The sequence below is a fragment of the Bombyx mori genome, chromosome 5, assembly GCF_030269925.1.
Source record: "Bombyx mori chromosome 5, ASM3026992v2".
Taxonomy (NCBI): Eukaryota; Metazoa; Arthropoda; class Insecta; order Lepidoptera; family Bombycidae; genus Bombyx; species Bombyx mori.
This window is the reverse complement of record NC_085111.1, coordinates 1652254-1678703: the sequence shown is the minus strand read 5'-3', so window position 1 is coordinate 1678703 and position 26450 is coordinate 1652254. Positions and strand designations below refer to the sequence as shown.

The 26450-nt window shown below is 37.3% G+C and overlaps 1 protein-coding gene across 3 annotated transcripts in view; it reads left to right on the top strand.

The window, feature by feature from the left end:
- Positions 1–26450, top strand: part of LOC101744937 (rho GTPase-activating protein conundrum) — a 124612-nt gene that overhangs the window by 52938 nt on the left and 45224 nt on the right. For all 3 annotated transcript variants that reach the window (XM_012690418.4, XM_004926218.5, XM_062668528.1), the window contains one exon: positions 16097–16244. In XM_012690418.4, coding sequence (XP_012545872.1) covers positions 16097–16244 — 148 coding nt within the window. The remainder of the gene's footprint in view (positions 1–16096; positions 16245–26450) is intronic.

Here is a 26450-nt window from a genome sequence, read left to right as displayed (position 1 = left end):
GCAAAAGCCGAAGAACATACTATATTATTATGTATAATAGTTTTTTTTTTGGCCGTTGGTGTATTTAAGGTTTAATGAACACCGCTTTCCACAAACAGTACTGCGTGAACCTGTATATCACCGCCCACTTTAGAACACGAGCCCTGAATTTCATTTGCATTAGATTGACCGAAACGCATGCATTGTTTCGCTGTAGAGATAAAATCTTGGAATGAAATTTAAAATTATTTATTTTACTATAAACTTAAAAACTTTAGTAGATTTTTTAAACTTTGTTAATTAATATACAATACGAATAAAAGCATAAATTTAAGCGATAATAGCGTTTTTGTTTATTTACGTTCGAAAAAACCTTTGAGAATGCAATATACCATTAATATTCTATCAGTATTGTTTACAGCGAAACGACCATTATGAATTTGACGTCAATTCACCATTGCTTCCGACCTCATTTCACAGTTCCATAAGTTTAGTTTGTAGTCCAAAGATTACACCATACCGTCTTTAGTCTCACTCTAATTGTTACAGACGGAGATGACAAAATAATAAATGACGTATGTGTAGATAGAGATGATTTTGATTCTTTTAATTCTTCAGAAATCTATATAATATATAATACGTGAAGCAAAAACTTTGTATCCCTTTTTACGAAAATTGCGCGGACGGAGGAGTATGAAATTTTCCACACTTATAGAGAAGAAGTGTACAATGCTAATATTTTTTTAAAATAATGCATAAAAGATGCATTAAATCAATAAAGAAAACATTACACACACTACATACCATGTATCTGACGCACACACGCATGCATACTATTTATTGTCAAACTTTTGTTCTTGACGTCTGTGGTCAAATTGAGAATAGATTAAATTTTTTTTTTTTTTTTATAACAACTAAGAGGCAAACGAGCAAGACGGGTCACCTGAGGGTAAGTGATTCACCGCCGCCCACGGTCACCAGCGTTTGTCTTAATTAATATTTTTTTATAGTGTAGCCTTGGCGAAATTTGTGATTATAGAAGTATAAAATACAATCATAATAGTGTACAAACTTACAATTCCAATTAATTATAGTCGAATTTCGACTACTGCGGGACCTCTAGTAATAAGAAAATCGTTAACTACCTATACTTACTCGTGTATAGTGAGTTTGCAGGTTTTGATTTATAATACACGATGTTTTTTTTTCAGCTTAAATTAGACGTGTTCTTTAAACACAGTCATGTTAGTTAGAAATAAGGTATATATTTGTTTGCGGGATCTGAACGCCACCGCAGTTGCATTGCTTACAATAAAAGTGCGTCATATTCTTTAGGTCACAACAATTTTAATTTAATTAATATTAAAAAATTACCGCACCGTTTTTGATATACGACAGTTACGTAAGCGAATTCAACATTTTGAAAAGCGAAGAATCCGAGAAACCGTATCCATTACAGAATGCAGTTACGTAAATACCTTTTCACTTAAAACACTGATTTCCAAAACAAAGTAGACTTCCTCTTTTCCTTTCTGAATTCAATCCTTAATTAGTATCTAAGTTTTAAGCTAATTATTTTATTACGGTCCGCAAAATTTTCAATTAACATAATTCCCTCGTATTTACCAACAACATTCTGACAATTTTAATGAAAACGTATTACGTAAAACATTAATAATATAAAATTATGTACACATTATCTAACTGTCCAATTTGTGAAACACGAGTTTTTTTTTGCTTTACAACGATATGAATCTCATAAATCGGAAGGCGAAAGTAATTCGGTAATTTGTGGATGTTAATTTCTTTCGTAATTAGATTATTAAGAGAGATGCAGTTAAGTCTTGTGTTGAGGGACTTTTTATCGCTTTACTCTTCATCTACGCTATTAAAAAAACTTGATTCTTTACCTTGCTGCAGTGTCTTACGTAAAAACGGATTCAATGTTTGCTAATGTGGCGGTAGCTATCCCACAACACAAGATATTTGACAGATGCCTGAATCTCGCCTACGATATTTTCAAGACAAGCTTGCATATATACAAGCTACGAAGAACAACATTCGGAACGTCGGTCTACCGGGCAATTACACCCGCACGGTGGAAGATCTTCCCTTCGTCGTTATCCTCAAACCACAGATCATAGAAACAGGAGATATGGCAAGGAGGCGTGGCGCTTGCGAACCCATCTGGCCTAAAAGCGGCTTGATGCCAGTTTCAGTCATTAATCGAATGTCAACTTGCGACGTCTTCACTGCTTACGATTTTAACAAAATGCCGCGTTGTTGTGTTTCTGTGATCTGTGCCTCAAACCAACATTCGATAGGTTCATTTGGTGAAACGAAAGTTGGCTTCATCAGAGCAATCAATGAAATCGCTATTATTCCTTGGGATCCCTTGTACAAAGTACGGCATGCTCTGAACACCATGATAATTTATACAAAAACATTGCAATCGATAACTGGACACAAAGTTTAAGGGATTGTTTTATTCAGAACAACAATGTTAAATGACTTCGTAGTTTTAAAATACGTTTGTATCAATATATGAACTAACATACTCTGCAGTAAGAGATGCTTCATGTTATAGAAAAAAAAAACTCTGTTTCCATTTTTTTCTGCCTTTTCGTTGGTATTCTGAGCTCACGGGCTCAACCTTAGAGGATTTGCTAACACTAACCCTAGCAAGAGCAGTGCTTCGCAGAATCTATCACCGGGTCGAAATCGTGACCCACTGAGGAGATCCGGCGAGAAACTAAGGGGGCTTGTAACCAAAATAATAAACAAAAATAAACAATAAACCGTATGCTCGTTCGTCTGCCTATACGGCAATAATAATAATAAAAAAATTGTGCTAACTATGTATTATTATGATAACTATGTACATACACACACAAACACTCGGGTTCGGCCTTTCCTCTTGGAATTTATTACAATTGTTGGAAGGCAATAATATACTTTTGTTGTGAATAATGAGCTACTTGAAATTATATTCGAATATCAGACACATTTACTTTTGTAGCATATTACTACTTCGCCAGTCGTGAACCTCATTGCTGAGGTTTGTGACATTTGAGGTCTTTTTTAGTTTTAACTAGCGATCCGCCCTCGCTTCGCTTCGGGGACAATAATTTATTCATTATAAATTTTCTTTTATACATTTGTTTTAAACGATATTCAGTTTTTTTTGCATCCTCTTTTACGACATTTGCATCACGCATTCTACCAATGTTATGTCAAAAGCCATAAGGTTACATTAGAAAATCTATTTGTTCTTAAATTTACAAATTTTACGCGCAATTATCTTAATTTTTTCTTTCATAAGAACCTTCTCCTGACAATAACAAATGCCAAAAAAATGAATTATCCGATTTGTTGTCGGCGGTCTGAAGTTATGCGCATACGTACATTACACAGACTCATTTTTATATATAAGATGAAGAAGACATCGTCGGAGCTCTGGCTAAACTTTGAAGGCGGAAGGTATGCTGTAAATCCAAGTAAAACCCTCTATCGCTCAACCACCTGTGTTCTTTGCCAGTGTAGTGGGGTTAGTTATCTTCCCTGCCCCCGTAGGGGGATGCGACGACCCCTACGACGAACCTGTATCCGATGCTCAAGTGAGACAGTAAAGCTGTTCTTACTCTAAGACGCAGATGCCGAGTGAAACTCTTGAAATAAGTTTGAAGTCGTCGTGGCCTAAAAGGTAAGACGTCCGGTGCATTCGTATCTAGCGATGCACCGGTGTTCGAATCCCGCAGGCGGGTACCAATTTTTCTAATGAAATACGTACTTAAAAAGTATTTACGATTGACTTCCACGGTGAAGGAATAACATCATGTAATAAAAATAAAACCCGCAAAATTATAATTTGCGTTATTACTGGTGGTAGGACCGCTTGTGAGTCCGCACGGGTATGTATTACCACCTCGTTAATTTCTGCCGTGAAGCAGTAATGCGTTTCGGTTTGAAAGGTGAGGCAGCCGTTGTAACCATATTGAGACCTTAGAATTTATATCTCAAGGTGGCTGGCGCATTTATGTTGTAGATGTCTAACGGCTCCAGTAACCACTTAACACTAGGTGGGCTGTGAGCTCATCCACCCATATAAGCAATAAAAAAAAACCACACTTGATTCATAGATCACAAAAATGCATACATATTACGTAGTAAATTATTTTGCTTTACATTCAGCGCCTCAATTAGCTTTCATTTTCCTACACTTTTTGGTAAATATGATAGCATCGCCGCAGTTAATCGATAGATACATAATGAAAATAAAATACCTTTAAATTGATTGCGGAGTGGTTTTAGATCCATAATTAATTTCGTCATAAAACGTTGTATTATCAACGGCGTGTTATCAATGATTTTTATCAAACGGGTCAGTAACCGAAGCGAGAGCACGTGTTCGACATATTTTCGAACGTGACATCATATTTTCTAACGAAACATTTGAACTGTGAATACTTAATTAGCGACAGGGCGTGTTGGCATCACGGATCCACCAATTTTTCGCGGCAAAGAGCTATGTTTGTTTATTTAACATTATTTCTTATGTATAAAACACTATTCAACAAAACTTTGACCGCGGTATCAGTTAGAATCGAATACGAGTCCATTACGTACTAATTAAAGTATACATAACATATAATAAATAATATGTACTGTAGGAATTTACTCGTTATTAAAATCAAGCTTATAAATGTTAGGAGTGATTAAATCCTATAAAACTATTACAGTTGCAACATTTGCGAAAAGTTGGGTTATAAATGTTATTCGCTGTTTATATTTCGGTAACATGAAAGGCGGGGCTGCATTTTCGTTACGGTGTCGAACGGTTCCAGTAATATCCCCCCACAAAATTAAGGCATGATGATCAAGTATTTTTGTAATATGTGTCGCATCCTTAAAACTAAAACGGATTGATGCATAAGGCTGCCTAATCAGGTTTTTTTTTATTGCTTAGAAGGGTGGACGAGCTCACATCCCACCTGATGTTAAGTGGTTACTGGAGCCCATAGACATCTACAACGTAAATGCGTCACCCACCTTGCGATATAAGTGCTAAGGTCCCAAGCATAGTTAAAGCGGCTGCCCCACCCTTCAAACCGAAACGCATTACTGCTTCACGGCAGAAATAGTATGTTCGTGTATAAAAAAAAACTTATATTCATGCTCGTTCGCTCGTGCCTTCGATTGTACAACGAACTCGTAAACGTGTTCTTCGTTATATTCTAATACAAAGTGCAAGAAGCATTTAAATGAATCACGGAGACTCGTTCATGACATCACGAAATTCTTTAAGAGAGACGCACGAACACATCCGGATCTTTGGGGTGAGCCGAGCATGCGTGGTCAACGAACGGGTTACTTTCTTTGTTCAGAAAAATATTCTTTTACTCCCAACTTCAATTTATAAGAGGTGATTTAGTGCTAAAGGCCCAAGAATTATTGGTGCAAGTTTGAGGATACTGTTGAAGTTACATTCATGGGGATCTAGAGGATAACTGTGCTCATCTCGCTGGTTTTACACGCTTTATATTAGCTTCACTTGTATGTATGTTTGTAACTGATTCATTTAGACGCGATTTTAACCCACTTTAAACGGTCAGATTTCATTCAAACTTTGTAGATTTATCGAGGACCGATTACGATACACTAATTTGATAAGATTATTCCATTATTCAATTTGCAAAATAAGATTTTTGCCAATAGTATATATAAAAAAGCGTGGGGTACTTTTTAAGATAATATTGAATTAATAATTCTTCTACTCATATCTGTCAGAAAAATATTTGTAACTAATAACAAATATATATATTTTTACACTATTTTTTATTTAAATTTATTAAAATTTTTATTCTATTTTTAGTTGAATTTTATTTAAAGCGTGTTTTTTGTTTTTTTTAATCTTTAATATTATTTATTTAACTTAAACTTTTTGGTTCAGTACTCCAACTAAACTAAAGTTACATGCCTTAGACAATGTATTAAGCTGATTGAAATTCTGATCATAGACAACCCTAGCATATATAAACACAATAATTTGAATGTTAAAAACAAACAGTACATTTAAAAAAAACCTTAGATTGCTGATTGCGTTGAGAATATTCAGGTCGTAAGGTCAGTCTTCAGCTCACGCACGATTTATGGAAAATACGCACACAGTTTATGGACGAAAATAATCGATCGAGTCGATCATTTTAATTTGTGTTCAATAATTTTATATATACAAATATTTCATTGTTTATTGTTTTACTGTATGGCTAAGCTGGTACTGTTACGTGGTTACCGGAGACATCACTACTCGTCGAACCCGTCGCTTGGGGCGAAGGGCTCGGCGAGTAAATGAATCCATAGACACAGCCCACTGAGTTTCTCGCCAGATCTTCTCAGTGGGTAGCGTTTCCGATCCGGTGGTAGATTCTGCGAAACACTACTTTGGCTAGGGCCAGTGTTAGCAACACGTCCGGTTGAGCCCCGAGAGCTCAACTACACGCTAGGGTAACGTCGATATAGCCTCTCAAGGCTATCAGTATAGGCTTATAAAAAAAAAGGAGACATCAGATAGCGGATACCGCCCTCCGCCTTGATATGCGACTTCGAAGCCTCAATTTCTGTTGTATATTTGCTGCCTCAACCTTGAAATCGGAATGCACAACTGCTTCGCCGCAGAATGCCTTAGCAACAGTACTTGCTACGTGAATTTGTAGTTGAATATTAGGTGCGTGTTACATAGAAAAATTTGAGGCAGCCATCATGTTTTGATCTCAGCATAGTCGCATCATTCGATACGAATACAGATTGTCTTATCTGTTATGCCACAGACACGATTCCGTCTCATAACGCTTGCGTGTGAGAGAGATAGAGAACAACACGCGTCCGTGTCGTGTTCATTATGAATTAGATCATATACGCCTTTATGCCGAAAAAGTCCTCGTTAATAGAGATAAATGAAGTATAATAAAAGTGTAATTTAACTCTCTCTAAATTATAAACGCGACATTTTATCCTAAAACGTATTTGTCATTATGTGTACGAATTGCGAAGAAATTACAAAAAGATAGTGCATTGTGTATATGCATGCACCTACTATGCTTTATTTTTATTTTTTATTGCCCTTGTAGGCAGGCGAGCAAACGGCCCACCTGATGGTGAGTGGTTACCGTCGCCCATGGACTTCAGTAATGCCAGGGGCAGAGCCAAGCCGCTGCCTACCGTTTAATACTCTCCACAAGCCTCGTTTGAAGAAGGACATGTCATAGCGCTCGGGAAACACCGTGGAGGGGAGCTCATTCCACAGCCGGATGGTACGTGGTAAAAAAGACCTCGAATGCACTACGAATCACAAAGATTTCGTCTTTAAAAGTCACATGTCATATAACGAGCAATAAGTGGACATCTTCAAACCATAGCATTCCTTAAACCATGTCTCCGATCACACGTAGTATCGCACCTCTGCATCATGCATAATTCATGATGATAATATTGCGAATTTTAAATATGTTTAATAAATTATGTATGTATGTAATATGATTATACATTATTAGTTTCAAGGAAACGGCAACATTCACCTTCCATGTTACGTTTTGTTATTATATCAGAATTATTTACGAGATATTTAAATTAATATGTTAAATAATTTTAAGTGTAATTTTTTGTTATAACTTAAAAACAAGAAGAGATGGAATGGTTAGTAATTAATTAATTTATTTATTTTACCAAACAGTAAATAAAACAAAACATAGCACACTTCAAGAGATACATAGTTTGTCTACAGATAATTTTATAGACGTTCTCACCCACCGGTCCGTGAGTAGTTGGAATAGGCTACCAATGATTAGGTGCTGGTTAGGTACTGGTATTTATTTCTGGTGGTAGGACATCTTGTGAGTCCGCGCGGGTAGGTAGCACCACCCTGCCTATTTTTGCCGTGAACCAGTAATGCGTATTGGTTTGAAAGATGGGGCAGCCGTTGTACTGTAAAAACTGAGACCTTAGAACTCATGTCTCAAGATGAATGGTGGCATATACGTTGTAGATGTCAATGGTTTCCGGTAAGCACTTAACGCCATGTGGGCCGTGAGCTCGTCCACCCATCTAAGCAATAAAAAAACTCTAATATTTAAAATACTCGGGTCGTATCAACGAGTATAATAATAATCTCTTGTATGAAGCGTGGGTGCTCCGGAAATGGGACAGGACGTTTTAGATCGTTTTCTGTCTTTGTCTTCTAACGTTTGTGTGACGAGGATGGAAAACATGATATTTATAGGTCTTGTGTCCGTTTTAACACTAAGGTTGACGTCCGATACGGAGCGTTTAACGATATATTTGTTGTTTAATTTTCGTTCCGGAAACTCTTTTAAAAGGTTCACTATTTTAGAAAAGAATCGCAGATGCATACTGGTCGTAGGAAATCTTGAGTCCGCACGGGTAGGTACCACCACCCTACTTATTTTTACCGTGAAGCAGTAATGCGTTTCGGCTTAAGTCGCAGGGCAGCCGTTGTACTCTTAAAACTGAGACCTAGAGGTAGGAGGCGGCGGTTTCGAGGTAGGTGGCGGCATTTACGTCGTAGGTTTCTATGGGCTCCCGTAATCACTTTACACCAGGTAAGCCGTGAGAACTTAAGCAATTAAAAAAAATGCATTTCCATTTTTAGATTTGAATAAAAATATGGCTGTTCACGTTGTTTCTAATAAGTGATATTCATGGAAATAAACACACAGAACATCTGATGTAATAGTACCGACCTATATGCTCATCTTTTGCTAAAGAGGGAACGGGATTATTGAAACCATTTCTCATCGTGCAGCTCTAGAACAAACCCCTCTTCAGTCTATTCTGATGAACACAGTTGACATTAAAATAAAGATTTTAAAACAATTCAATTATACTTATTGTCTTGGTTATGTCGCTGGCTACACGGAATTTCTGATCTTCGGCAATGACGACCGCTTACGATTTTAAACCCTGAGCATCCCCTTTGAATAACTTGGCGTGGCTCGGTGGAGAAGTAGTTGGGCGTCTTGGGCATGAGGTGGGAGGAGCTATAACAGACTGCCCAAGATCGATCTAAATGGACGGATTTCATTCGAGTCCAACATCGCAGCAGTGGGTAATAGGAACGAAAGAAGAAAAAGAGCATCCCCTTTACCAGCACTGGAAAGAAAACCCCTATCATCAGATTTATCTTGTTACCTACGTGCAAATGAGTCATGTCATCATCGAGGTACATTGACAGGCTACAGACTGTGAGGAACTGAAACACAATATATAGATAAATGAATTGCTGTTCGTTAGTCTCACTAAAATTCGAAAACGGCTGGACCGATTTGGCTAATTTTGGTCTTGAATTATTTCTGGAAGTCCAGAGAAGGTTTAAAAGATAGATAAATACGAAAATTCTCGGAATGAAATAAAAATAACAATTTTGTTTTCCCTTTGATGTGTCCTTCGTCGGACGGACTCCTCCGCATCCATTAACGGTGCTTTTAGGTACCTCAAGCACCGGTCATCGTTCTCGTCGAACCCGTCGCTTGCGACGAAGGGCTCGACGAGTAAATTAACCCTCAGACACAGCCCACTGAGTTTCTCGCCGGATCTTCTCAGTGGGTTGCGTTTCCGATCCGGTGGTAGAGTCTGCGAAGCACTGCTCTTGCTAAGGTTCGTGTTAGCAACGTCATCAGGTTTGAGCCCCGTGAGCTCACCTACTAGTTAAGGTTACGCTGATAAAGCCTCTCAAGGCTATCAGCTTAGGTAGGAAAAAAAAAACGGACGGATTCCTTTTTTTTGTTTTAAGTGCACTTTATACAAAAGTTTAGGTCTTTTATTTATCGATTGAGGCACTACGAAGTCTGCCGGGTCAGCTAGTAATGTAAAAAAAATATCGTAGTCATAGTCAGGTAAGTACGAAAGAAGTGCTCTTAGTTGAATAGTCCATATTATAATGTCGCTCTATGATGAACGGACACTTTCTCTTCTGATTTTGATAGCTTTGCTCTGACACTGCGACTGTGGAACGAGTATCGGATATTTCGAAAAACAGGGCGGAGACAATTCAAGAACGACCGGACCGGTCATTATATTTATTTCCATTCAATTAGTTACATGGGAACCGAATTGAGATTGCACGATTGCGTAACGTCTCTTGACGTTCTGAACACCTGGGCCTCGCCTCTAGAAAAAAATATGTAGTCATTATTACGACATTATAAAAAATCGAAAATGTTAATGTAATAATGCTTCAAGTTTTCGTTTCTTTTGTAGATCTAATAATAGTGCTTTAACAAAACCGACTTCAAATAGAAAAAAAAGATATTCCAAAACAAATTAATATAGACTAAAAACAATACTTAATCATCGAAATCGGTTGGCGTGATATTGGGTTATTGAGCTATTCATCTATTTGTCGCGCACGTACCTAAAGCAAATTTAAGACTTATATGGTTTTCTCATGGATACCATTATCAGAACTGGACTAAATTGAAATGGGACCACACGGGAAGCGTCAACTTTCTAATAAAAAAAGAATCATTAAAATCGATTCACCCAGTCAAAAGTTATGAACTAACAAACATAAAAAACATACAGTCGAATTGAGAACTTCCTCCTTTTTTAGAGTCGGATAATAAATGTACATTTGTACAATCATAATCGAAATAGTTCATTCAAATGGTAGAGATATGCTTGTATTAGCAGTATTCTGTTGTCGGAATTCAACTAATTTGCGAGTAATTGGTATACTTAATATATTGCGCATTAAACTCCTTTATAAGCAACTAATCGAATCCGCTTTACTGGCCAAACTTTGATTTGACTTTGATCCGATCGCTACCAAATTTCACAGGATCTCTGCTTTGGCCAATCTGAAGATTGGCATTGCTACACATTGACTCTGATATACACACATTGATGCTTCAAATTTCGAAATTTAGAATATTGTTGACTTAAGCCTTAGACCAAGACAGACTAGCAGACGATGCGCGTTTAGCGAAAAACATCACAAAAAGTGAAAACCATGACACAACACACAATAGCCGCCATAACAATCTGAGAAGCATTACTAATAATATCTATATTTATTAATTTCCTGAAATACCCTATTGTAAAAAAATCAACTGCTTATAAAAATTAAATACCTTAAATTGATTTAGTTAATATTTATAACAGGACGATTTTCTGTTATCAATAAAAAAACCTCAAATAATTTAACCAGTTTGCATTAGTTTCCGTCAGTAAAACATCCAACAATAGCATAAAGAGATAACTTCTCCACTCCAATCAGCAGTAATGAATTTAAGAGCCTTGAGAATTAGCCTCGATTAAAACCAATTAGTTTATCAGACATGGCGCACACGTCATCTATAACTCGGATAATGTCGTTAATACAGCCACATTCAATTCTACATCCTCTTACATGGGCTTTTGCAATAAGAAATTGTAGTAGTCGTTTTTTTTTTATACCTTAGCTGATAGCCTTGAGAGGCTTTAACAGCGTCGCCTTAACTAGTAGGTGAGCTCACGGGGCTCAAACCTCATGATGTTGCTAACACGAACCATAGCAAGAGCCGTGCTTCGCAGAATCTACCACCGGATCGGAAACGCGACCCACTGAGTAGATTCGGCGAGAAACTCAGTGGGCTGTGTCTGAGAGTTAATTTACTCGTCGAGCCCTTCGTCGCAAGCGACGGGTTCGACGAGAACGGTGACCGGGTAGTTGTAATAAGAAGTCCCTTGTAAGGGTATAGGACATCTTAGTAGGCAGCGGCTCCTTTAGGCCCCCAGCATTGGTGATTTTCATGAGCATCTGTTGCCGTACATCATTAGCTGGGCCGTAAGTCTTTCGAAATGAATAAAAGATTCTAGATTCGTAGAGGCGGCATATATCATCAATGCAAAATATGTCGCATAGCTATTATGTACAAGTCGTGACAATGTTATCTGAGTAGTGACAATTTAATTGTAAGGAATTGTGATTTTGTTTTGTTTGTTTTGATTTATTTGGTAATTTTGTTATCATCGGACTTCAATGAATGTTTTACAAACGCAACGCATGGCCTACGGTTTATTGAAAAAAAGGGTTCATTATAGAGATTATTGACATGTCAGTAGGAAATTTGCAAAATAATGGTTCTGACAACAACTTGCGAGACAAATTAGTTTTCGAAATTAACCATGTTATTTACAGATTTTTTTTGGGGACGCCAGAAAAATATTTAAAAGAAAAAAGTAATTATTTCACTATAAAGTCAGCTTACGGACTGTAGCTTTACGTGATAACGTCAGTAGTAGAACTATTCGAACTGTTAGCTCTGACGTCACGCGAAAAGAAAGATAAATGTGTCACAAACCAACGCTTGGGCTGATATTGCCTCTCATCGCTTGTTCCGCGCTCTCGCTTGCGCGCTGAGGCTCTGGCGGAACGTGACATTTTTTCGTGCGTGCAGTCGGTGTTCATCGATTTATAATACGTCGAATTATCACGCCAAAAATAATTTTATGGTAATACTGTGAGATGAGTGAGATGAGGACTGCCAACGTGACCTGGAGTGATGTCAAAGAGCAAGCCCAAGACAGGGTAAAGTGGAGACAACTTGTGAGGGCCCTATGTACCAGCGGGGTACCCTAGGACTACAACAATAACAACAACAATACTAGATGAAGTCATGTAGAATATGAAGATACACAATAAATGATTTCCCATTTACCAATTACTAGAAAATAAATAATAGAAACTATTTAGATTTCTTGATTAATTTTACTATTTCAGTTTCTTTTTTTTCTTGTGAATAACCGTCCTGCCGATTTTTGGGGACATAAATAAGCTATTATAAAATTAAATAACTTTAATGAGTAAGTACATCGATAAAGTTGAGACTTTAAGACTGCACCATGCGACGCGGTTATCAGCCACGCCTCGTGTTGCGATATCACATGACGCGGATGGCACCGCCATTAGCAAATACTTGATAACGCAAGGTCGATGGTTCTTGTATCTGTTTATTATTTTATCGTAATACAGCTCGCCACCTCCTCTCCAGGCCGATTACAGAAATCGATGGAGACAGTCAACAAACTATTTCAAAGGATGGGGATAGCAGTAATCTGCTTATTGCGACCAAATTTTATCATTTTCATACTTAGATAAGTAGAAGAGCTGATGATCTATCTGGTGTTAAGTGGTTACCGGAGCTCATAGACCTCAGCAACGTGTATGCCGCCCCTCGCCTTATGGCATAAGTTCAACGTCTCGTCTGTACATTACATTTACGTATCCAATCCAGACGACGGAGAAAGACAAAGCCTTTTTCCGTCTCCATGTCTACCCCGGAGGATCCTCTGTTCCACTGTCAGCGCTTTTAGGCTCTTCAAACGCTGGTCACGTCGGAATCGAAGAGTTCGACGATTGAACTAACTCATAGACACAACCTATTGAGTTACTCATCGAAACTTCTAAGTGGATTGCGCTTCGGATCTGGCCCAGGTTGAGCTCGTGTGTTCACCTGCCCGTTCGCGCGTAGCATGGCTCCTTAAGGTATCAGCGAATAGGTAAAAAACAAACAGCGGCTGCCCCACCCTTCAAACCGAAACGCAAATGCAGAAATAAACGGGACCATAGTACCTACTCATGCGGGTCCTGGCTGAGCCTTTGCTCGCCCACCTGTTCTGGTGAAACTGGAGAGGCCTCAGGGAGAACAGTAATCCTTCAATCATTAAAAAAACTCGTGCGGGCTCACAAGACCGGGAATATCTCCGGTTAACCAATACAATGCCAGGTTAAAAAGACGCCTTTATTTACCTCGTCTTTATTCTTCATGATTCACTGTAGACAACGATCAAAATTTACACATTTGCAGATTGTAAATATGTAAAGTATTATGTAAATAAAAAAATACATACATTGATTTTAGGGCTATTTATTCTACGGGCGTACTTTAAAGTTTTCAAAATAAAAACTTTTTAAAATAATGCTGTGTAGTCATAGCCCTGTAGAAATTCTAAATTTCGTTTGACGTAACTTTTCACAGTCTCCTAAACTTTTCTTGTTCAAATGACATAACCAGATACAATTCCCACGTTACAATTACCATGTTATGTCAAATGTAAAATCAAGGCGAAATTAAGTTGAATTAAAGCAAAGCTTATATTAATTAAAAACATTAGAACAATTGTATCTGGTGTCGGTCGTAAATCTAAATACCGGACCGAGATAAAATATGAATTTTAATGGGTAGTTTCGTAATGAGCATTGTATGTATGTTGGTTGGATTCGAAAGGATTGGCCAATGTTTTCGACACGTTGCATGCGTTGTGGCACCGCCCGACATATTCGTGATCTCATTGTTGGAGGTGACGTCCTTTGGATCATGAATTGTTTGAAAGCGTTTTTTTTTATTGCTTAGATGGGTGGACGAGCACACAGCCCACCTGGTTGTGAAGTGGTTACCGGAGCCCATAGACATCTACGACGTAAATGCCCCACCCACCTTGAGACATCAGTTCTAAGGTCTCGGTATAGTTACAACGGCTGCCCCACCCTTCAAACCGAAACGCATTACTGCTTCACGGCAGAAATAGGCAGGGCGGTGGTACCTACATGCGCGGGCTCACAAGAGGTCCTACCACCAGTAATTAGGCAAATTGTAATTTTGCGGGATTGATTTTTATGACACTATGTTATACCTTCAGCGTGGAAGTCAATGGTAAACATTTGTTGAATACGTATTTCATTAGAAAAATTGGTATCCGCCTGCGGGATTCGAACACCGGTGCATCGCTCAACACGAATGCACCGGACGTCTTCATCCTTTAGGCCACGACGACTTCAAACTGTTTTGTAATTTGTAAATGTTTTGATGCTATAACGGCTAAATATTACGGCTACGGTTACTATAATTAGCAGGCTATATCAGTCCACTGTTGGGCATAGGCCACTCCAATTCCAACCCACTGAGCAAAATCCTCGGCTTCTCTCATCCAGCTCTTGCTAGACACCCTGGATAGATCGTCACTCCAATGAGTCTGAGGCTTAATAGAAACGGTTACTATAATTACTTATTAATCTCGATAATCTCGCTTTTTTATTGTCATCGTATTACGCGCATTACGTAGTCGTCTTGGACCATAAAACTATAAAGTATCGGAAATAATATAATAAAAATAATAAACGTTACATTAAACCTTCAAAGCAGTTTTAATTATGTCTACTACTCGCGTATACCCAAGAAAATATTGTTTTGATGCTGCGTCGAATCACTGTTTGATTTCTGTCTATATTGTCTGTATGTCTATATTGACTGTGTATATTCTGGATTGATGTTTGAAAATGATATAAACGAAATTGTTTGTCAGGAATACACTGATAATGTTACATTTGCATTTATTGAAATATGAATTACTGTGAATGGTTTTGATTCACTTGACAGACCTGTGATACTTGACTTGATACAACGTCCCGTAATAATACGCAGCAATGGAGTCTAACAATGCTACTTTCACATCCTCATGCAGTCTTGGCGCTGTTAAAGAAATGTGCACTTCTCAATTATATTGTTCCATAGACAAATTTTGGAAAAGGCCTTAGGTAGGATTCATGTTACTCAATTAACAAAAAATCTTTACTATATTTTAAAAGAAGACTAAGGCTGTTTGCTTATACTTGCATAATCGTATTCTGTTCAAAATATTAAATGTTCAATACAGACAAAGAATAGGTGTAACACTATAATCTATATATTAATAGGTTAAGCAAAAACTTTGTACCCTTTTTTACGAAAATTGCGCGGACGGATGAAGAAATTTCCCACACTTATAGAGAATATAGAGAATAGAATGCAATTTTTTTGAAATATGCATAAAAATGCATAAAATCAAGAAAAAAAACATTACACAAGCTACCATGTATTTGACACACACACACAAACATACTCGTATATATATACTCTTTAGTTTTTTGTTAAATTCTGTGGTCAAATTCAGAATAGATATAGAAGTATAATAGTATTTGACAATAAAACCTTAATAATGTTCAAATTTACAATTTCAATTCATAATAGTCGAATTTCGACTACTGAGGGACCACTAGTATTAATTTATTTGTCAATTTTCGCAGGAGTCGCCGGAAGTTCGCATGGCGTTGCCGCTGCCGGCCCGGGCGCCTGACCCATCTACCCTCGCCGCGTACTGGGCGGAGTACGAGGATCTATACCGACACATCAGCACACCACACCACAACGACGATGAAGAAAACCATTACGAAGGTAAATGATTTGAGCTCTCTTTATTTTATCTATTTTATTGAATAAAATGAATTGGGGGTGCCCAGTTATATCGCCGCGCTCATATAAGACTAAGCCTTTTTTTTTTCAGACTTATAACTATTATAAGCGTGTGTTAATTGAAAAATTCCCACAATTTTTGAAGCGTTACAAATTTTATTAAACCGATATTATACCGCTATATATTTTAATTTAACAATTTCCCCATATTTAAAGCGATTACCGATTACCTATAGTACTGGCTTAATGCGGGTCGCACCCTTCAAATTCGTACGCATGGTAGTCAAACCACAAGAACAGCCTAAGGAAACATGTAGCAGAATACACCAGGTTATGTTCATCTATGCATTCAAATGGCCCTACTTTTAATAGTTGATTACTAAGAATACAATAGATAATATATAATATAATAATAATAATATAATGCAGTATAATACAATAATATACAACTTGTGAGGGCCCTATGTACCAGCGGGGTACCCTAGGACTACAAAAACAACTAAGAATACAAATTAACTGGTATTGTTATATATAGTATTTTTTAAAACCATTAGAAATGTAACATTTACAAATAAATTTTAATTCGATGTTTAGCATACCTCAGTATTCGGGAATCATATGTAAATTAACAAACAAAGAACAAAAATATACTTTGTATTATCGGCCAGGTAATTTGAGCTAGATACGCTTAATGGGTGAACGTCAATTAACTCAATATAAGGTACTGTGTGCACTGATTAGTTTTAAAGTTTTTTTTAATTGCCTAAACTGAAGGAATAGCCGACCGCTCACCTGGTGTCAATTGAATTTGGTTCAAGAACTCTCAGTTTTCCGCACACTCGTCACAATCGACGACTTTCGACATAGGTCGGTACGCGGGTTGATTGCTTGACGCCAGCGCAATGTGACTTGCCAACGTATTACGAAGCTAAATGCCGTCGATGAAATTCTGAGGATTTCAACGAATAATTAAGATTCCACAGCGTTTCAATACGTTGTTTCAATAATTGCTCTGTACATCATAAAACACTAAATCGTGACCTACTTTACCGGTTTGAAGCGTTAAAAAACAATGGTGTTTGCTTACCGGATAACAAATCTCATAAACGTGAACATTAGGCAATCTATAATAATAATAACTGGGACAAATCAGGTACCGTTATCTGGACCCGATTTAGGATCCCCTGTGTTATGGGTACTAAAGACTGATAAACATATTTAAATAATAAATATAAATGTACATATACAGATAATAAGCACCCAGACAAAGAGCAAACAAATCTATTCATCACACTATCTTTGCCTGATGTGGGAATCGAACCCACGACCCTCGGCGCGACACTCAGGGCCGGCAACAACTGCACCACCAAATGAGTCTTATCATTGTCCGTCTTACTGGTCACCGCCGAACCCGTCACTTGCGACGGAGGTCTCGGCGAGTAAATTAACCCATAGACACAGCCCACTGAGTTTCTCGTCGGATCTTCCCAGTGAGTCGCGTTTCCGATCCGGTGGTAGATTCTGCGAAGCACTGCTCTTGCTAGGGCCAGTGTTAGCAACACCTCCGGTTTGAGCACCGTGAGCTCACCTACACGCTAGGGTAACGCTGATATAGCCTCTCAAGGCTATTCAGCATAGTAAAAAAAGTCCGTCTTAAATTAATTATCACAATTCTTTCGAACACTAAACTCTTAAATAAAGCTCTATGGACGATCGGTCCACTGTTTAAATAGTGTTGAGTAAAAGTAAATAGACACATCTCGCAGCGCTGTCAGGTGTCAAGTGTTATTGGCAATATTTTTTTTCCCACCCAATCGCTTAGGCTACTAAGGGGCTATTCTAGCTACGTCCGGACGGGTAGGTGAGCTCGCGGGCTCAACCTGAGAGAATTTTCTAACACTAGCCCTAGCTAGAGCAGTGCTTCACAGAATCTATCACCGGATCGGAATCGCGACCCACTGAGAAATAGGCAAAGATGTATGTAGTTGTGACCATGTCCGTAAATACTTTTTTACCCATTACATATCAATATATTATATCCGTTATTATTAGATAAGATATTCAACGGGGTTCATTGAAACACTCATGCCTACTGTACCACGCCACAGCTGCAAACAGAAGCTTGCTTCTTTTAAAGTCTGTAAATAGAGTGATTTAAATTTCTATGTAAAAGCCGTAGGCCATATTTTGTTAATAAAAACAATTAAGCACTAATTCAATTTCATAATGAGCTATCCACGGTCATCTGGGTGGGGTCGTTTGCACAACGGTTGTTTTAAATAGAACGGAAGGTTGCTTGTACGATATTATTGCATTAATCGCACTTATGTAAGTGCTAATTACGATTCGTATGTGCCGCGTTTTAAAATTTCAAAACGTATTCGGATGAAGAAAACCTTGGTTGGATGATCTTGGGCATAGAGTGCAGTCGATGTTTACACATGGCGTGGTAATTGTACGTAGTATTGTGTTGTACATTTTTTTTTCCTACCTATGCTGTTAGCCTTGAGAGGCTATTTCAGCTTCACCCTATCGTTTGTAGGTGAGCTCGCGGGGCTCAACCGGAGAGTTGCTAATACTGACCCTAGCAAGAGCAGTGCTTCGCAGAATCTGCCACCGGATCGGAAACGCGACCCACTGAGAAGATCCGGCGAGAAACTCGGTGGGCTGTGTCTATGGGTGTGTAAATGGTAGTGCGTTCGTCTTTTATGCCCTCACGAGCTCTTTAGAGAGAGAGAGAGAGAGAGAGAGACAGAGAGTATTATTTATTGTACACCAACAAAAGAAACAATGCGAAACATTTAATACAAAAAAAGTACAATTGGCGCTCTTATCGCAAAGAGCGATCTCTTCCAGACTGTTTATTCGATTATGATGACATTTTGTTTAGTAGTTGTTAGTACCTAACGTCAGGGAATATTTTTGATATTACAACTATCAACGAAATTACTACTGCTACACACGAAAGCCGACGTAATGTCAATGAAATTTCAGGGAATTCACTGGTGTGGTATTATATTTCGTATAATATATTATATTATATACATGGCTTTTAAGTATGTATTTATTATGTACTTATCGGTGAACGATGTTATTGTAACCTTATTACGCTTTTTACCGGTTACTATGTATACTAACAATGAATATTCACATAACAATATGAGAGAAAACGCAATGATTGTAACAATCAATAGTGAAACTAGCCACTTATAGGAAACTAAAAAATTTTACTAGTAACAAAAATTAATAATTGTGTTTAATAGGTGTGTTGATATTGCGAAATGGTCGAACAAGCAAAAAGGTTCAATATTTGACACCAAAAAGGTTCAATATTTGACACCATAAAAAAGTAAACCAAATGAAATACGCAAACGTGGTATCGCAACGGAATCAATTCTGATGCGCAAAAAGTGTTTTTGCAATCGTATGCGTTTTTATGTCATTAAATTCAAATTGTGTTTCGCGTTTTAAAATCTTCGAAGTCCACTGAAAAATATACTTTAAGTAGGTCAAATATTTTAAATACAGTTGCACGGCGATAGCTAGTAGAAGTAAGAGAGATATTTATCAGTCAATAGAAACAATGTTAAATACCAAAAGTTTCGTTAACTATTTCTTTTGCTACGCAATGTACCGCGTTCGCGAATGAAACTGCTGCTGTGTGCTGTAAACGCCTTACATTGATTTCCCAATTGCACACAACCCTTGTATTAGACACCTTTAGCTCTGACACCAGGAGTAGGGACTCCGATACTTGTCGAACTCGGCAAAGAGTTGGACGTGCAACCTAACCTAAACATCAGCCCGCTGAGTTTCGCGCCGGATCTTCTCAGCGGGTCGCGATTCCGATCCGGTAGTAGATTCATTCGTGAAACAATTGCTCTTGAGTTGTTAGGTCTCCTTCGGAGGCGCTCGGGCAGTTGTTAGCAAATCCCGTCCCTCTAGGCTGAGCCTTTGCTCGCCCACCTGTCCTGGTGAAACTGGAAAGGCCTCCGGGGCACCAGTAATCTCCCAAACATAAAAAAAGATAATGTTTACCGTTTACGTTATCTATATATTAATACGTGAAGCAAAAACTTTGTACCCCTTTTTACGAAAATTGCGCGGACGGAGGAGTATAATACTTAATAAATATATAAACTAATAAATACATAAACTTATAGAGAATATAGAGAAGGAGTGCACAATGCAAATTTTGTTTTACAGATAAGCATAAAAAATACATTAAATCAATAAATAAAACATTACACACACTACCGTGTATTTGACATACACACGCATATACACCCCTATTTTTTAATTAGTACAAAAAATTTAACTGGGCTCTAAGTATCTTTAACTAATCATATTTGTGTAGTTAAAAAATAAAAAACACTAAGTCTCAAAACTGTCCACAAAAATACGTAATAACTGGTAAATGCTAAATAATTATAAAAAAAATCAATCAATGACCGATAGTAGGTACGTGCGGCGGGGTTTGGGTACCTACGGGGCGCTGCTCCATTGATAAATTCCGGGAAACTCAAGTCGAAGCCCACCAACCACCCCTTGTCCCTCTGCGCCCGCGCCGTGCCCCGACGCAACAACGACAAAAAACAGTACTAAATTGTTATCGGAAGTGTGCGCATGCTTTTTTTCATTGCAACAGTTGTTTGTTTAAGTTTTCCCTGACGCGATGGCTTATCAGTTCACATCACGGGAGTATGTAGCTATGCTTCGTGCGTACTTTTTGAGTGGAGAAAACGCGAGTGCAGCTGTACGTATGTACAGGGAAGACACCCAAACGCTCGACAGCCAAATGTGCGAACCGTGGTAAATGCTTACCAGCGTTTACTAGATCACGGTTCATTCCACGCACGGTCACCTACGTACGTCAAGAACAAGGAAGACCGGCGTTGTCACAAAATCTGTACGACGATATACTAGCGTATTTTGAAGAGGATCCCCGGCGGAATACAAATGGCGCTGATCGACGGTTTAACATCAGCCAGTCCTGTGCCTGGAAGATTATTAATAAGGCTGCATTACATCCATATCACTACAGGAAATCTCAAGAATTAACGCCCATGGACTTCTTTTTGTGGAGTGAAATTAAGAGACGTGTGCACAGAAGCGAGCGAATTAGGCTCGAATGATTAAAACAGCGCATATTGGACGCTATTCACGAAGTGAAAAGACAGAGAAGCGTACTTCTCTCGTTAAAAACAATTTAATGAAACGAGCCCGTCTGTGTATTAACAATAGTGGCGGATATTTCGAAGGACAATTGAAATACTTGTAAGTTTAGTCAATAATACCTATGTAAATAATTATTGTAAATAGCACCTGATTCTAACTTCATAAATATGCCAAAATTTCTCTTTTCTTTTAGTACAGAATACCTTATTTTATTGTAATATTTGTTTATTGTTTTCTAATCACATACGTATTTAATTAATTGTAAAAAGGTAATTTTACCGGTCCTAAGCCCGGATGAATATGAAGGAGAGGTTAGAATTTAGAAAATTAAATAAAGTAGGTAACTACATCACATGTTCTTTTGTTTCATTTTATTGTCTAAGGCCATCTACGTCACAAGTGCGACAGTACGAATGCGAATGAGTAGGATGGAATACCATCAATGAAGTTCAATGAACTAATGAATGGATTGTAAAGTAATATGTCCATGATTTCAGTGAGATTTTTTACAATAAACAAATGATAATAACTTTGCTATTTAAAGGTATTATGAGATTTTTCCGTCACATATATGATAATAATGTCTTCCCTAATATGTCCTTAAAATTTTTGTACTAGTTATAAAATAATGGTGTATACTCTTTTGTTTATAGTTTACAAGTCTGTCGTCAGATTGAGAATAGAGCCTAGTGATAATAGATTACTATCGTTTGGGCTTCGGGAGCGATTTCCTTACACATTATTTAAAACAAGGAGCGGTCCACGAAACTGTTGTGTTTGTGAAATTGCGTTCGCCTCGGAACGTTTCGTAGAAATGTCCGGTTCTGGAACCGGTTGATGGCATGCGGGCCTCAAGGCTGACACACCAGTTCCGAATGCCGTTGGATTCTCGATGCTTATACGTAAGCTACTGTAATCGACGTCATTGGCTTTTAATTGTTATTATATATTCTAAGATCGATGTAAACAAAAGTGTTGAGCAAAGAAGTTTGATTCGTGGATAGCCTCAATAAACAATTTTATCGTCAAGGTATTCCGCCAGAAAGATGAATAGAAGTTTTGGCTAGTGATGTGTAATACTTTGTAGATTCATTTGTAAGCCGTTTTTTTTACAACAAACTTGTAATTCCGTCAAAAAACAGCGAAACTTAGTTCCATTGTATAAATCCTGTAAATTATTATTTAAAAGTTTTCGCGCCATAATTCTGTGTTCTGGATGTTTCTAATAATACGGCTTTAGTACGACTCAATTGATTTCCATTACCATTTACGCGTACGCATTTTACCTGATCTTCAACAAATACTTTAACTTTGAAAAGTTTGAAACTTCAAAAATAAAACGATTTACATTAAAATTTTTCCTCAACAAGAACGATTAATACTCCTTGAAATAATATATCGCGTTTCATGTCAGTTTTTAATAAATAACCACGCCTTTCCAACGGAATTTTTTAAAACATAAAATCCTGATTACAAATTAATTTACTCACAAATGACAACTAAATTAAATTGATGAAAAATGAGCACGCATCAAAAATGATTCAGTATAACTTAGTGTTCGACAAGCGGTGATGAATGATGATATTTTCAAATACTTTTTTTTCATAATCCACATGATGATGATGTCTACAGGAAGAGAGAACCATCGATAGCGCTTCATCACCTATCTCGCTCTCGACTATTTGTAGATTAGACATTTATTAAACACGTTTTTTTTTCGAATAATTCATCCTTTTTTTTATAAAACGATGAAGTTTAGTTCGAGCCAATAAGGCGACAGCGCTCCGGATGGTCGCCCGTTATGTGAGAAGATTCTATGTAACGGGACTTATGACCACAGCTGATCTACGCTTCATTGAGGAATGGGTGCAATCGGTGAATTTCATTTATATAATATATTTTAAAGAAAAACCTTTATTATTTAAAACTCTTTACTTTTTAAAAATGATTTTTCTTCATTGTCATCCAGTGTCATGGAGTGAAGTCTGTTATTGAGTAAAAAGGGAGTTCAGTTTTTTAGAGTTTATTAATACTGTTTACCGTTTAATTTTTTATATTAAATAATTTTAAAAGAGATTAAGGGCTTTAAATGTTGTGTTCTTATTATATCACAGAAAACACAAGTCTTTTATTGTTTATTCATTCTGAAACACTCCATATCATTATATGTATATAATAAAAAAAAAGTTTGTCTACGATTTTGTAATACGATCATTTTACTGGTGGTAGGTCATCTTGTGAGGCAGTGCGGGTAGGTACCACCAACGCACTTGTTTCTGCCGTTAAGCAGTAATAATGTGTTTCAGTTTGAAGGCTGGAGCAGCCGTTGCACTTTTAAAACTGGGACCTTAGAACTCTTGTCTCTAGGTGGATGATGGAATTTACGTTGTATTTCTTAGATAATATTTTAGACTAGGTTTATACCGGATTGTTTACTAATTATCGCTTAAAAAGGTGAAAGATTACACTCTTTAAATTAAAACGATACAATATGTATTGTCAGGCAGTGGATTTTTACACGCACAGTACTCATATTTATTTGACACTTCATTCGAAAATCTTTAATGGATTTTTTGGCGGGAACGCGAGGAGGGAAGTTGTGTGATTTGTTTTATTTTGTTTTTTAGTGTTTCTTCAGGTTTAAATGTGTAATATCGGTGGTTTATTAACTGTTTAATATCTGTGAAAGTGCACAAATGTGGGAAAATCAAACAAAACCGCTGGACGTAACTTCTCGAGATCCTCCAAAAAGTCCAATGAAAAAATCACAGTAAATGACCACCATTTTACTGAGATTATATTTCATCCCATATGATCTCATCTAATTTCATTTCATTTCATAAAAATAAGAATATAAATAAAAATAAGACATGACTTAAAGGTCTTAGTTACCAGGTCATAAAATACCTTAAAAAAAAACTTTAATCGTCTACAATCTACATGAAGCAGGAATATACTGCAATTTCCAAATATTTAATTAATGTGCACAAAAACTTAACTTTACACAACTAATCTACGATCCGTACTAAATGTGTGCAATCTAATCGTAATCCACACAGATATCATATTGAGTAATGCCTTAATCACTGCTTTAAAATTAGTGTCTGAGTACAAAAAGCCTCTTTGGTGTAATTAAGAGCGAAAGCGGTTTCAAGACTATAATATGGTAAATACTTCCTCTTTGAAGAGCAGAGTATTGGTTTATTGATCAATGTTAAATGGCGCATCGGTAAGGAATAAATATATAACAGTTGGATACAAAAACAGGCTTTTTTTTTATTGCTTAAATGGGTGGACGAGCTCACAGCCCACCTGGTGTTTAGTGGTTACTGGAGCCCACAGACATCTACAACGTAGACGCGCCTCCCCCACCTTGAGATACAAGTTCTAAAGTCTCAGTATAGTTACAACGGCTGCCCCACCCTTCAAACCGAAACGCATTACTGCTTCACGGCAGAAATAGGCAGGGTGGAGGTACCTACCCGCGCGGACTCACAAGTGGTCCTACCACCAGTAAAAAACAGGCGGTCAAAGAGGTCCTGTAATCTGAATTACTACAAAAAAAACCTTCACATCATAACTCCACAGATATAGGTAAGCACAGAGCATACAAGAAGGAAAGATCAATGATGTAGCCAGAAGCTTATCTTAATTACTTTAAAGCCTATTGAGGCGTAACACCTGCTTATAATCCGTGATTATGTTAATCGATAAACAAGATAGGTTTGATATTCATTGCGCGATATTATCCCTACGTCTTTTGTTAGCTACTGGTTCCTAAGAATTTACCTACACCTTTTACGTCTAGATCCTTTAGAACTCGACACATTCAATGACTAATGCAACTTGATTTCCATCACTGCTCACAATGATTGTATTGAATAGCTCCATAATTTGGACTCCGCATTGTAAAACTCCGTACAATGATCACTTATACGTAACGTGTTACGGCATGGTTGGTGATTTTGACGGTCATTCGATACTTGCACGCCAGTCGGAGGTATTCCGTGTTGTTATAGCTATTGAATGCTATCGCTATGGCGTTCGGAGTTTACATTTTGTTCTGGCCAAATATACTTATTTTGAATGATACTGCCTACTTAAGAGATAAGTATGAAGCTTAAAATGCTTTTCAATTACGTTTGTCTATATATTATTGTTTTTTTTTAAACAACACTATTTCTTCATTATGGAAATCGTCAATGAGCTCTTGTTTCTGTGAAAAAAAATATCAGGTATATTTCGATATGCCTAAGATTTGAAACCTATCGTAATGTCTAATGCATCAGGACTTTAAAGTTTCTGGTTGATTCTGAAATTGGTGTATTGCCGTTTTGATGAACGAAAAATCATCACGTGCCATAGAAATAATTTAGCTCCCTAATTTACTCGCCTCAAATTGCCACCCGTCCATATTTAAATGAAAGTGCATAGTTATTATAAGATAAAAAAAAAACAATATTAATTGTTTGTTTCGGTTCATTTTTTGTCCGTGTATCAACTTAGTAACAGCTTTCGCTAAAACACAATAGCGAAACGATTGTCTTAGACAATTTCCAATAGAAATCGATCGCTATTAACGCACCCAATCGAACCTCACGTAGAGTATTAAATACAGGGTGGCCCATAAGTCCTTTGATATGAAAAAAAATTATTAAAATAAAACTAATTACATTATGAATTAAATTTTTATTTACATAAAAAGCTTAAAAAACGGGAATTATTTTTTGAAAATAACATCTCCTAAATGTAATCCGTTGCGATCACGGCACTCTTGCAAACGACGTCTAAAATTGTCGATGACTGCGCGGCACGTCACTGCTGAAATGCTTGTCATTTCTCTGCGGATGTTTTCTTTTAGGGCCTCAATTGACCGCGGGTTTGTGTCGTATACTTTAGCCTTAAGGTAGCCCCACAAAAAAAAATCCATCGGGGTCAGATCTGGACTACGTGGAGGCCAGGAAATGTCTCCTCTCTTAGAGATAACTTTGCCAGGAAAAAGTTGACGGA